The sequence below is a fragment of the Crocodylus porosus genome, unplaced genomic scaffold (genome assembly GCF_001723895.1).
Source record: "Crocodylus porosus isolate Cpor-Errol unplaced genomic scaffold, CroPor_comp1, whole genome shotgun sequence".
In the NCBI taxonomy this organism is placed as follows: domain Eukaryota; kingdom Metazoa; phylum Chordata; order Crocodylia; family Crocodylidae; genus Crocodylus; species Crocodylus porosus.
The window spans coordinates 62,985,965-62,999,247 of NW_017728886.1; the positions used below are offsets into that span (position 1 = coordinate 62,985,965).

The 13,283-nt window shown below is 41.7% G+C and overlaps 1 protein-coding gene across 4 annotated transcripts in view; it reads right to left on the reverse strand.

Annotated features, from left to right (window-relative positions):
• The window catches only part of RFTN1 (raftlin, lipid raft linker 1), a 143,902-nt gene that overhangs the window by 17,250 nt on the left and 113,369 nt on the right, over window positions 1–13,283 (reverse strand). For all 4 annotated transcript variants that reach the window (XM_019535647.1, XM_019535656.1, XM_019535631.1 and 1 more), the window contains exon 7: window positions 8,111–8,226. In XM_019535647.1, coding sequence (XP_019391192.1) covers window positions 8,111–8,226 — 116 coding nt within the window. The remainder of the gene's footprint in view (window positions 1–8,110; window positions 8,227–13,283) is intronic.

Consider the following 13,283-nt stretch of genomic DNA (forward strand, 5'->3'; position numbering starts at 1 on the left):
TGTGCAGTTTTATGGCCTATTACTATTTACCGGCTCTCTCCGCTAAACTTGCTGTACTTCACAGGTAATAACAATCCTCCTCCCATTTCAATGATCATATTTTTATATGATTAGGGCAACTAGTCAAACTACCCTTCACTTGTTTTGTAGATGCTCCTGATAACTTCTCTTTACTCCTCAACTTTAGCTCTCTTCTACTTTAAGAAAGTATTTTCATTTACTTAATGGAATGTATCAAAAGTTACTGTGTTATCTGTCAACTTAGGCTGTCTCTGCTTCTTTTCCAGACCTAAGGAAGGGCACTGTGTGCCTGAAGTCTTGCCTAGAATCTCTCCCAACTAACAGCTGATCCAATAAAAGATACTATCAAAAAAAGCTTACTCCTTGAATAATCCTTGGACCATGACTATAACCCTATTACAATTTTCTGCACACAGCTTTCCCAATGCAATTCATGCTAGGTGAAATCCACTTTTCTTTTAACAAAGGTTGAATAAAAAAGCCTCTCTTGCTGATGACCCTATGCATATGAAATGTATCATCTCCATCTCTTTTTAGACAAGCTATTGAACCACAGAACAGACCCTTTGCAGCTACCATTCTCCACAAAGCATTTTCACTAATTCACTAGTATGCATAGTCATGGATTCCTTCTGAATGCCTGCTGCTGATTCCTACTGAATTGGTAGTGGCTGTTCTGGGGTTAAAGCTTGACTTGCAAAGCTGGCAAGGACAGAGTGACCTGAGCAGCAGACTCTACCCTTCCTAAATGAGGCCTGGGAAAGGAAGAACAGGCAGCACTGCCCCGGTAGCCATCATAGTGCCCCCATGTCTCCATTCCAGCATGGAGGTCAGCTTCCCCACTTAAACCAAGCACCTCAATTTTGAATGTCTAATTTTTGGAGAAACACTGCATATGGTATCCCCCTAAGTATGGTATTCAAGGTGTTTCATAAGGTAAGAAACCAGTGATACAAAGCAAACAAATAAAAAACTTGTAAAAACATCCCCCCCTAAGCTGTTCAGCTCCGTCTATATAATAAAGGAGTAATAATGGCAATCCCTCAATATTTTAGTTACTCGGCAGCTCTTTCATGTGGAGTAGAGAGCCTTTCACTTTTCACAGTACTGATTTCCATACTCATTACCTTTACCCTTTTTGCTGTTATGGGCACACATCTCTTTTGTGACCAGAGGCTGCCAAGTGTTGCAAAGTGACGAGATCAAGCCCACCAAACTTATTAAACTTCTGACCTACATCAGATTTAAAGCCAAATCAAAACAAGATCTCCAGAGAAATCTCCATAAAGAACATGGAATTAAAACAATATGTCACCTAGTATTAGCAGAGAGAAACAATTTTGTCTCTTGATATAAGCACCACCTATGAATGTTTACCACACCTACGATTGATGCCATTATTGTTTCCATTCTACCAGACAAACAACTACTTCACAATTCATTTGGAAACTGACAGTCTAGTTCATGTCAACACATTTGGAGATGAAAAGTAGCAAAAAAGGACTGAAGCAAGAGTTGAATGTGCACAGCAATAATATCTCTCTCCAAGTCATGGAAAATATCTTGATGGAATATTACTCATTAGTAATAAAAAGGTACAAATATTTTAAATATTTTATAGTGCTCATTTTAAAGGAACACTTGTTAATTTTGACAGCATGTTTTATCTTGTGGATAGGGGAGAGAGAAGGTGACAGATCAGAGTTGGAAAGAAGGAAAACTATCTAGTCTTTGGTTAATCAGAGCTGTCTACTCACATTTACCTACACAAGCAACATTAAAACCATCAAAGAAGTTTTAATGCTAGAACTCACAGGCAGTAGTGGAAATAATGCGGCCTGACATTTTTAGGGTTAAAGTGGTAGGCTCATAGGAAGTATTCTGTCATTAAGAATCCTCTAGTCATTTGAAAAGATGCCACCGTTGTTTTTTTGTTGGAGAGGAAAGAGTTACATAACTCAAAGCTATGACATCCTGTCTGTTGCTTGGCGGGACCACATACTGTGACAGCTGCAAGCTTTACATCCTCTACAAACTGACATTTTACACACATACTAAGTGCATTGCAGTATTCAGCTTGTTTTCGCTATTAAACTTGGAAGGAATGCTGTTGTTTAATAGCAATTAAGACAGGCAAAACTCTCTTTTAAGAGTCATGCCAATTCCTCTCATTGGCCCTTATGCTTAATGGAAAAATTTAGCTTTTCGTTTACTCTAAATAAGTTCTCCTATGTTTTTATTTATTATTTATTGTATTACAGATGGCACATATATATAGCCTTTTTGGATTTTTTCAGGTAATTATTGTAATGATGGGGGGGTTAACTGGAGAACAATAAAATTAACAAATTTAATAAACCAGTTTTCATTAACAGAAGATGCACAAAAACCCAGCAAATGTGATAGCTTGTTCAGGAAATAGTCTGACATTTGCATTTAGTTTAGATTCTGTCTCAACAATTCTGAAGATCGATCAAGATAAGCAGGTCCAATGTAAATTCAAAATGGAAGTCTATTCATTAATTTGTGGCTGGCCATCTGCCTGGTCTGAGACAGATATGTTCTAATAGAATGAATTTCTGGAAACAATTAATTTAGCATAATGGTCCAGAGATGAGCCTACATCTCTGATACGAATGTCTAGATTTATCAGACACTTCATTACTATGAAAATCTCTGGTGATGCTTCTTCGAAGTATTTGTAGTAGAGGCAAAGGACTTATTGGGCTTCACAACAGATTTACTCAGCTTCAGTGAGCTCTTCCAACATCTTTGAACCTTTCTCTTTCCAAGTCTTTCAATTTCTTCTTCTCCCACTTCATTTCCCAGAGACTGCAAAGGTGAATCCTAAGGATATCTAACTAGGAGACATATGGAAAAGATACTGTTCCAGGGATTAGGATTCTTGCGTCCTATTACTATCTCTTCCATTGATTTAATCACTTCACCTATTTATGCCCCTGTTCTACCTCCTCCTTTGAAACACCCAAGTACATACTTAAATTTGAGAGGAAGGGCAGTCAGATAAACCATCTCTCCTGTTCCTCTAGCTAAAAGGGGCCCTTTGCAAAGACAGGTCTCACTGTTATGACTCAGGGCATGTGTAACCAAAACAGGGGCCCCAAGCTGAGGTGGTGGATTTTTAAAAAGTGCTTCAATTTAGGATGAAGTAAACCCCCATGTTGTGTCTCCACCCATGTCTTACCTGCCTCTCCAGCAGTAGGAAGAGGAGACTGAGCTGCCGGTGGGTGGAGCGGTCCCTGGGCTGCGGAGGAGGGGAGGCACTGGTACTTCCTTCTGCAGCAGCAACAGGCCCCCCCAAGCTGGCACCCACCCACAGGCACCTGGCTCAGGCAGTTCCAGGGGACACCGCAGCAATGGAGGGAAGGACCAGGTTCCTGCGCAGCTCAGGCAGGCAGGCAGGCTCTGGAGGGTGGGGGGGAAAGATAAGGCTCACAGCTTTTCTCCTTTTTTCCTTCAATGGAGCCTGCCTTCTTGGGCTGCTGCCATGCTGCTTGCATGGCCTGCCTGCACAGTCCCTGAGTCGCACGGACCCCAGTGCTTCACTCCATGGCTGTAGGGCAACAAACTAAAACTCCTTGGAGGTGTTTTAGTTTCCTGCACCCCAAAGTCATTTAAGGCATATTATGCCGCTGAATGTGCCACAGCAGCTGGAATTAATGTGCAATACGCTGCCGACATGTGCACTCACCAACACCATTAAAGTGGTGCAAAAACATTTAACCCGTTTTAAAGTGGCATGCACATGTCTCTCGTTTCACCTACATGCCCTAGAAGTCTACATAACTTGAGGAGGTGGCTGGCTGATTTCACAGGCAGATCCCAGGGCCAGCTGCAATTTTCAGTCTAATGGAACTGTTTGGGATTCAAACGTTTCTGGGAATAAACACAAGCACAAAAGGGCAGTGTTGCCACACAGCACTGAGACCACCCTAAATCTCAAATTACACTGCATGATCACCTGCTCTGGACACCTGAGTTATATAAACCAATAAGTCCCCAATTCAAATCTAAATCAAATCCAGATTATGACTGATGGAAATTAATTTGGTTCAGCCGGTCTGTGGTACATGTTACTGATATATGAACAGTGTGGATTTTAACAGTTCATTTCTGTAATTATGCCTGGTTAGCCATCTACATCTAGACTAATGCTCTATGCCAAGAACCCAAACTACTTTGCCTGTGAAGGAGTATTTGTTGCAGATGCTTAGTTAGCACCAGAAATGTTTTCACCAACACGTATGCAAACTTTTAGTATTCAAAAGACTGGATGGAACAATCCACTTAAGGTTGGGAAAGTCCATCCCAAAGACACTGTCTGAAGAACTGTTAAGGTTGACAGAAGATTACAAAGTAAATATGTGAGAGAGGAAACAGCAGTACAACTTGAGTAGTGATGTGACTGTCAGGTTTTTAGGTCAGCCATTTCAGCTCACTGACCCCCAGGACTGCAATGTCTTCAATGCTTGCTAATTTTTTTTCACTCTCTTGAATTCTTTCTACTCCCTCAGAAGCCACTTCCAATTTTCACTTCTCAGAAGCTCTAGGTAGACTGGGCAGAAAAGGGGAGGGGAGTTTTCATGTTGCAATCAATGAGGACAAGCAAGTCTGAGCTGTCCATCAGGATAAACTATCACCTAATATAATCAATAAAAAACAAACGTATTTGCTGTAGTTTACCCAAAACACACACTACACATGTGTAAATATAATATAGCAACACTAATAAAGGAAAGGTGAAATATTTAGAAGGTCTATATTTTGAAGCAAAAAGCAGAAGTTCCCAAGTTTCTTATGGAAATGATCGAGAAATGTATCATTTCTTCTAAGATGGCTAGCATTTAGCCTCTGAAACAGACAATATTTATGAAAATTAAAAGAAGACATTGTCAGGGGTGCAAAAGGCTTTGCAGTTTGTTATGGTTATATCCCAACTTACTTAATAGAAAGTTGTGTAGGGTAAAAAATTCAAGATAGTAAAAAAGTAATGATGTAATTTGCTGCTAAAACAGATTCCTAAAGCACAGAAAGGCTGAACTGTAACTAACTTCTCCATGGGGAAGCAACACAGAGCAGGTCAGGAAAGATAAGGATGTGGGAGCTATAGTTGCATTTCTTACATCTCCAAATGCAAGGACCACATTGGCTAGTACATGCAGTACTAGCAAGAAGGCTGGACCCTGGCCTGTTCTCACCTCCTCACTCTACAAGACATCATAAACTGCCGCCTCTTCAAAGACATCTGAAGCTGCACACCCTATGAGTATCTGGAAGGCTGTACACAACAGGGATATAAGTCCTCCTTTAGATGCAATGTCTTTGAGATTCCTTCACAGGCTCTAGTTTGTTGCTACATTTAGCCTTAAAAACCTAACAGATCTTAGCCTACTGAATTGAAACTGAACATAAGACACACATTCAAACATATTTAACCACAAGAGGAACCTTCTCTACCTGGTAAGCACAACACCCAATCGTTTGTTATTACCATAAAGCCATTTTATTTTACTAATCCACAATATCACCCCCTGAGAACTGCTAAAATTTAGCAGACTTTAACCTTTGGTTTGCTGGAATTTTAGATATTTAAACTAGTGATGACTCAACATATTTTGCTAATGGAAACTTTTTGGCCAACCATGCTTTACTCGAGCCTCATTCCAGATTTTACATGCTATTGATTTTACATCAAACTGGAGGCCTAGTCATCACCTTTAGGGGACAGATTTTTTGGTGCCGACTGAAATAGCAACAGCACTGGTGAAATTAAAATAGTGGGTGATAATAAAAATGCATGTTCCATGGGATCTTTTCCTTTAGATATAATAACAATTTAAACTCATTTCAGTTGGATTGTTTTACCTAGCTGTAAAAATGTTTGCCTGCAGCTGAAGACCTGAACCTATTGGCCTGATCCAAAGACATATTACCAAACTGGAGTGCAGACAGGCATGGGGGGGCACCAAAAGTTAGTGCTGACCTAGTGAAAGGGAACTTGATAGGGCTTGATGTGTTCAAGTCAGCAGGCCCAGGTGATCTTCATCCAAGGGTGCTAAAGGAATTGGCCGGTGAAATAGAAGAACCACTGACAAACCACTGAGCGCTCATCACACTCAGGGCTGGTCCCAGTGGACTGGAAAAGGGCCAATGTGGTCCCCATTTTCAAAAAGGGGAAGAAGGAGGATCCGGGTAACTATAGACTGGTTAGTCTCACCTCTATTCCTGGGAAAACCTTTGAAAAAATTATTAAGAAATATATTTGTGAGAGTCCAACAGGAAACGTAATGCTGAAGGGCAACCAGCATGGATTCACAGCAGGTTGATCCCACCTGACAAACCTTGTTTCTTTTTACGACCAGGTCACAAACTGCTTACATACAGGAGTGGAGGTAGATATCATATACTTGGATTTTTAAAAAGCCTTTGATATAGTGTCACATCCCATTCTCATAAAAAAACTGAGCGGTTGTGACTTAGCTGATTACACAGTCAGGTGGGTGGCAAATTGGCTAATAGGATGCACCCAGAGAGTGGTGGTGGATGGGTCGGTATCAACCTGGAAGGATGTGGGCAGTGGTGTTCCCCAGGGCTTGGTCCTCAGGCCAGTGCTGTTCAACATCTGCAGTGATTTGAACAAGGTGGATTCAGGTGGATTTGGACAAGCTGGAAAAGTGGGCAGAACAAAATAGGATGCAGTTTAATAAGGAAAAGTGCAGAGTACTACACCTAGGGAGAAGGAATCACCAACACACATACAGATTGGGAGAAACTTTCTAAGCAGCACAGCAGCAGAAAGGGATCTCGGAGTCATAGTTGACTTAAAGATGAACGTGAGTTGACAATGTGACAAAATGATCATTAGAGCTAACCGCACTCTATCATGCATTAATAGGTGCATCACGAACAGGTCTAGGGAGGTGATACTTCCTCTCTGTGTGGCACTGGTAGGCTGCAGCTGGAGTACTGTATTCTCTTGTATGATTAGAGGCCTGCAGGATAGGTCCTATGAGGAGAAGTTGAGGGACCTAGACCTCCTCAGCCTCCGTAAGAGAAGGCTGAGAGGGGATTTGGTGGCTGTCTACAAATTTGTCGGGGGGGGAGCAAGGAATAGGAGATCCTCTGTTTACCAAGGCATCCCTTGGAGTAACTAGAAACAACAGCCACAAACAGACAGAGAGCAGATTTAGACTATACATTAGCAAGAACTTCTTTACGGTAATGATTACCAGAATCTGGATTGGGCTTCCAAGGGGGGTTGTGCTCTCCCCTACCTTGGAGGTCTTTAAGAAGAGACTGGACAAACATCTGGCTGAGGTCATCTGACCCCAGCACTCTTTCCTGCCCAGGGCAGGGGGTTGGACTCAACGATCTGCTGAGGTCCCTCCTAAACCTGAAAATCTTTGAAATTTATGAAAGAATCTATTTCCCTTGGCATTGTTAATTAGCCAATATACCATATGGTTGTTTCTTTCTGCATTCCCCCCACCCCCGCAATTCTTCTCCATTAATCTGCAAACACTGAAACTTCTGACCAAAGAGACAGGTCTATTGAAAATTTAACGGTGCCTCTTATGTTGGCCAAAAGGGGTCATTGGGAAGCTAATGACTAGTTTGTGTGTGTGCGTATTGTACTCATATCTATCTAAAGTGATTCTTTCTTTGGTACTATCACCAGAGTGATAGATGCGATTATGTTGCCCTGACAACTAATGGAGATTTTCTTTTTCTAATAGTGGCCAATATTTTTGGAACAGAAGGTCCTGAGCTCTATCCCTTACCACTCCCCATCAAACTCTGCCATATAATTTAAGTGACACCTACAATACACAACACCAGGAAGACATTGTGAGGATGTCAAAATATAAGCGTATATACACAACTTGTGGTTAATTTGCCATATCATTATGTTGTCAGACCCTCTTTCCTTTACTTCAGTAACCTATGTGTTATTGCTGAAGTAGAGAGAAACACAGTATAACAGAGATTGCTTCACCATTTTGTTGGCTTGTGATTTAGGAAAATATAGTGAGGGTGGAAATAAAAGAATAGTAAACTACAGACTTACCTCCAAAACAGTCCATTGTTCAACAACAATAGCATCGTATGGCTGTATTGTTTTACTGTCTTTGATGGCAAGATCTTCAAAGATAAACACACCATCTATTGATCCCTGTAAGGAATCTGTGCAAAAAAATCAAGAAGTTTTGTGTAACTTTTGTGGCAGGCACCTGTATACAGCAAGACATTTTATTTCACTAATGTTCATAACCAGATCTTCTTCCCAGCTTGCTAATAAAAAGAAACCAGCAGAGATTCCTGGACAGTCTAAGTCTGCTAAAATAAGTTGGACTAATTAATCTGGACATTTTAAGAGTATCCCTGTTCACTAAAGAGCAAGTCTCATTGTCATGTCACAAACTGCTACATGCTTCCATGAGTTTGCTTTTAACACCACAGCTACTTCAGTTTAATCAGGTGAAATGAAGTGTGCCTATCCTGGGCTCCAATCCAATAAAACTGCTGGGATGTTCATAGTTATGCTTAATGGATGAAGTGCATAAAATAAGTTGTATGTAGCACCAACATTTTAAAGGCTTTCCTAGTTATGCTTCTAATATTAATACATTCAATCATTTATCTACCCAAGGCAAATAATTCCATACATATCTGCAAGTGTAAATACTGTATTTACTTGAATCCAAGATAAGGTTATTTTCCTTATTTAATATGGTAGGGAGGCCCCTTGCTTTGGATTTGAGTACTAGCTGGGGAGCCAGGTAGCTGCTGCATCTTCAACTCTGGCCCCAATCCATGGTGGGACTCAGAGATGCTGCCTCCACCCACCACCTACCCTCTGTTGCACTCTGTCCCACCCCACCTATCCACCCAACCCCATCCACTGCTGCTTACCCTCCAACTATGACCCCAACTCTGGCCCCACTCTAGCCCAGGGCACAGAGCTACTCTGGTCCTTGTTCAGCCACACACCAGTGGTGATGGTGAAAGCAGCTCCAAAGCCAACTCCAGCACTGAGGCCAGAGTTGCTGCTGCTGCAACCACTACTGCCTGGCCAGAGTGACTATGTGCTCCGTGGCCTGGGTTAGAGTGGAGCCAGAGCTAGAAGGTAAGTTGTGGAGGGAGATGGGTGGGATGGGAAAAGGTAGAGGGGAACAGAGGCAACAGCCAGGGCAGGGACCGGTGGGAGTGGGAGCAGGTGGCGGGACAGGGGTCAGGGGCATGCATTCATTGTGCAGGGGGCAGGAGGCAAAAGGCAGGGGTCAGGCCTCTGCTACCTGCCCCCCACCCCCCACACCCGCCTCTTGCCACTGCTTGCCCCGCTGCAGCAGTTGGGAACATGAATTTAAGATGACCCTCCAATATATGATTCTGTACATAGAAATTACAACAAATAAATTTTCCACATATAGAATCTCTCTAAAATTAAACGTTATCTTGGATTCAGGTAAGTATGGTCTTGATCTATGTGCACAAAGGAAGATCTGGCATATGCAAATTACAGATTGTGTGACAGCAAAGACATGTTCACATATATTGCATTGATTATGAAAGCACTGTGGTGATTATGCCTAGTATACCACTGTTTTCAATCACACACATAACGGTACATATTCAGCATTTCTCCAGTTTTCATAAATAAGTAAAAAGAAGATTCAAGCAGCGTATTTTCTCAAGTCTTAATCATGCACTCTGTAAAAAGAAGTCACCATCATACACAAGCATTCTTTTTCACAACATTTCGTTGCGTGCTCCATTATGGAGCTATTTTGTAAGATAAATAATTGAAAGGTAATTTTGTTACTGTACCTTGTAATATAAATAATCTCAACCACAAAACAATCAGCATATACTTCAAGAGCTATCACTGATTATTATGAAGTACTAGACTGCTTATAATACTGCCTGTATATTGTTTATAATGTAATATACTATGAAATCTTTTGACATTGTTTGAAAAACATTTTTTTCAGCCTATTTGCCTTAAAATAGCTCCTTACACATTTATTTTGAATAACCAATTACAAAGACCTCAATTATTCCTTTTTTCTCCCTCTCCCAAAAGAGTATGATATTTTACATCAAGGTTTCCATGCATTTTTATAGGGAATTATATTACACACATTGATGCCATTTATTGTTTTGGGATGAGCCAGATGTTTTGAGAACAATAGGTCCTTGAGCTGATAAGCCATTAACATCTGTCTAACGAAGGTCACACAAGCTTGCTTTCAAGTTCTGTATGCAGTCAGAAAAAAAAACACACCTAGTGATGGATTCTCCTTAGAGAAAGTCTAAGGTTATGTTTTATTCAGTAAACCTGTTATTATTTTATGTCATTTTTGTATTAGAGATACTGAAAGGAAATTACAGAAATTAGAGATAAACAAGGACTCTCTTCAGTCTGAGCCAATACCTATTTTCTAATGCTCTGTGAAGGATTCTATAATTTCTCTTATTTAAGATTTTCAAATCATTCATATCTGCCCAGACAAAACATAGGTTCTCCACACAGTATTTCTTTAATAATTACGCTTCCATTAATGCTGACCTAATCACCTAAGTGCAGCAAGATTATAGGAGAGAGTTCCTGTAAAACCTTTTTTTGACTGTGAGAAACTCTAAGCTCGTTGCTGATTTTTGCCAATAACCCACAAAGCAGGTAGTGTGAAGTCATAGTACCAAGTGATAGAGCTTGAGACAATACTAACTGAAACTCCCAGTCATGCAAGAAAAACAAGCCCTTGCAGCCAGAGATGACTCTAACAGGGTGCGGAGCCCAAGGCAAATCAGCCTGTGTGGGGCCCCCTCTCCCATCCCACGGCACACTTACGCAGGTAAATGAACATTGTGGCACACCAGATGTGGAAGGAGGGTGGCGGCTGGGATTTCCAGCCAGAACACAGTGAAAGAAACATCCAACACACAGGGTGGGTGGGTGGGCTACACCTCAAATGTGGCAGACAGCACCAAACACGGGAGGACCCGTGGTCTCTCCACCCAGCTCTGTGGGGCCCCCCAAAGTGCAGGGCTTGGAGCACTTGCCCTGATTTTCTCCCTGCCAGGGATGGATCTGCTTGCAGCACTCCTGAAAATGTACTTGCCCGGACAACTCTGCACTGCTGTGACTGTAGCTCTTCTCTTTTGAGATGTCTTGAATTTATGGGATGCTAGATGGAGCATGCCTCTGCACTGGAGGCAGGAATGTGGCTTCTTGCACCTCCTTGTATCTTGTGCATCTCTATGGACTCCAGGTATAATCCACAACAGGATGTTTTGAAGTTAATGCAAAAGGGAGCTTCTCGGATGATGAATTTAAAACAGTTAAATTATCATAATTTAAATCCACCTTGCAATAAAGTCAGTTCAATTGAGTCTCTGCAGTTACATGGAGCAAAGCTGAAGGTGTAAGCGTTTACACCCTTTTCTCCTCCACCGTGCTTCTGTTTACACGAACTATCCTTTCCTGTAGTTGGTCAAATCATTAAACCTTAAGGCTAAGTACAGACAGTCAAAAAGCCTGAGTCTGAATCGATTCAGTCTTTGCAGGTTAGTCTAAACTTCAGAGATTAAACTGAGAAACAACTGGACACACATTTACTTTTGATTCAGAAAATGCAGACACATGTCTGCAGTGGCTCAGGCCAGAAGCCAGGGGCTGCTAGAACACAGCTCTCTGGCATGTAGCCAGCATGAGTTGTGTGTTTGCTTCCTCTTCCTGGTGCCCCTGAGGTCTCTGAGATTTGCAGTCCAGACTCACAGCAGCAGGACCCTTCCTGCTTCCAGGCATAGGCAAGGGCTGCTTCCAGGTGCCTCTGGGATTAGTAGTCCACAGTCACAGCCAGGAATAAGTTTGAGCAAGAGAAAGGAGTGTTTAACCTCCCTCCCTGACCCCAGCCTCCAAGCCCCCACCCTTCTCTGCTGCAGCTGACAGCACAACCCAGCCCAGGGCTGGAAAGCATGCTGGGATGCTGGAGGACAGTGATTTAACTTGAATCAGGGAGGGGTCTGGAACAGAAGTTTCATAAACCAGTTTAACCCAAATCAGTTAAGCCTGATACTACATTCAACCAAGTTTATCTTAAACCAGTTTCAGCCATTTTGAAACTGGCTTACGTACACTGAATTTATGTTCTGTTACAGATTTAAACCAGTTTCTGATGACTTAAGCTGGTTTATTTGTAACTTCTGTCCCTAGCCTTTATGAATGCAATGGCATGTGCAAGTAATCACGTCCATGTTAATAAAGGTTATGTTAATATGCCTAAAAGTGAAAAATAAAAGCATACTGCTCGCAGTTTTGGGAGGTTTCTATTTGTAAATCCAAAGAACTAAAGAAGTGCACCACCTTCTTCTCTTCCTTTTGAACTCCTGTGACCAACCCATGATCACTATTGTTAAGTATAGACAGTCAAAAAGCCCGAGGCTGAATCAATTCAATCTTTGCAGGTTAGTCTAAGTAAGATGCATAGATTGAACCAATGATAAGCAAATGCACAAATTTATACTGGGTTATGTGTAATTACAATCCCTAGCCTCTAAGAATAAAAAATGGGGAATCTGAGAACCTTGATAAGTGAATTATGCCCTTCATGGACCAAGCTCCAAACGAGACTAAAGTGGCATGCCAATAATGCGCAGGAAAACCTTTTAGGGTATTTTTCCCCTTCTTTTTAGCCAAGATGGATGACTCTACATTCAAAGAAGGAGAGAAAAAATTGTGGTTAAGAGTAGCTAACATGTGACCAAGCAGCTGGCCTACAGGTTAGAAAATGTGAAACTCAAATATAGTGCTCAACATTGTGCAAGTCAGCAGATTATTGGCCAACAGTTATTTTGTATATTTAATTTAAAAATGACACTTACAGGGCCTAGCTTTAGAAGCAGGAAGTAATCCAAGTTACTATTTTGGATGTACCCACACCATGTCTCCATACCACACTATTTTGGATGTACCCATGTCTCCTAGCTAAAAGGGAGGCGTACATCCAATGGACGGGAGGGGCATCACCAGGGAGGACTATACTGAGGTTGCTCGGGGATGCAAGGGAGCAGTCAGGAAGGCCAAGGCGGAGATGGAACTGGGACTAGCTACCCAGATCAAGGACAACAAGAAGTCCTTTTTTAAATACATAGGGGGCAAGAAGAAGGTACCGCGTAATGTGGGACCCCTGCAAGACACGCTGGGAAATTTGGTCGTCACACCAGATGACAAAGCTAAC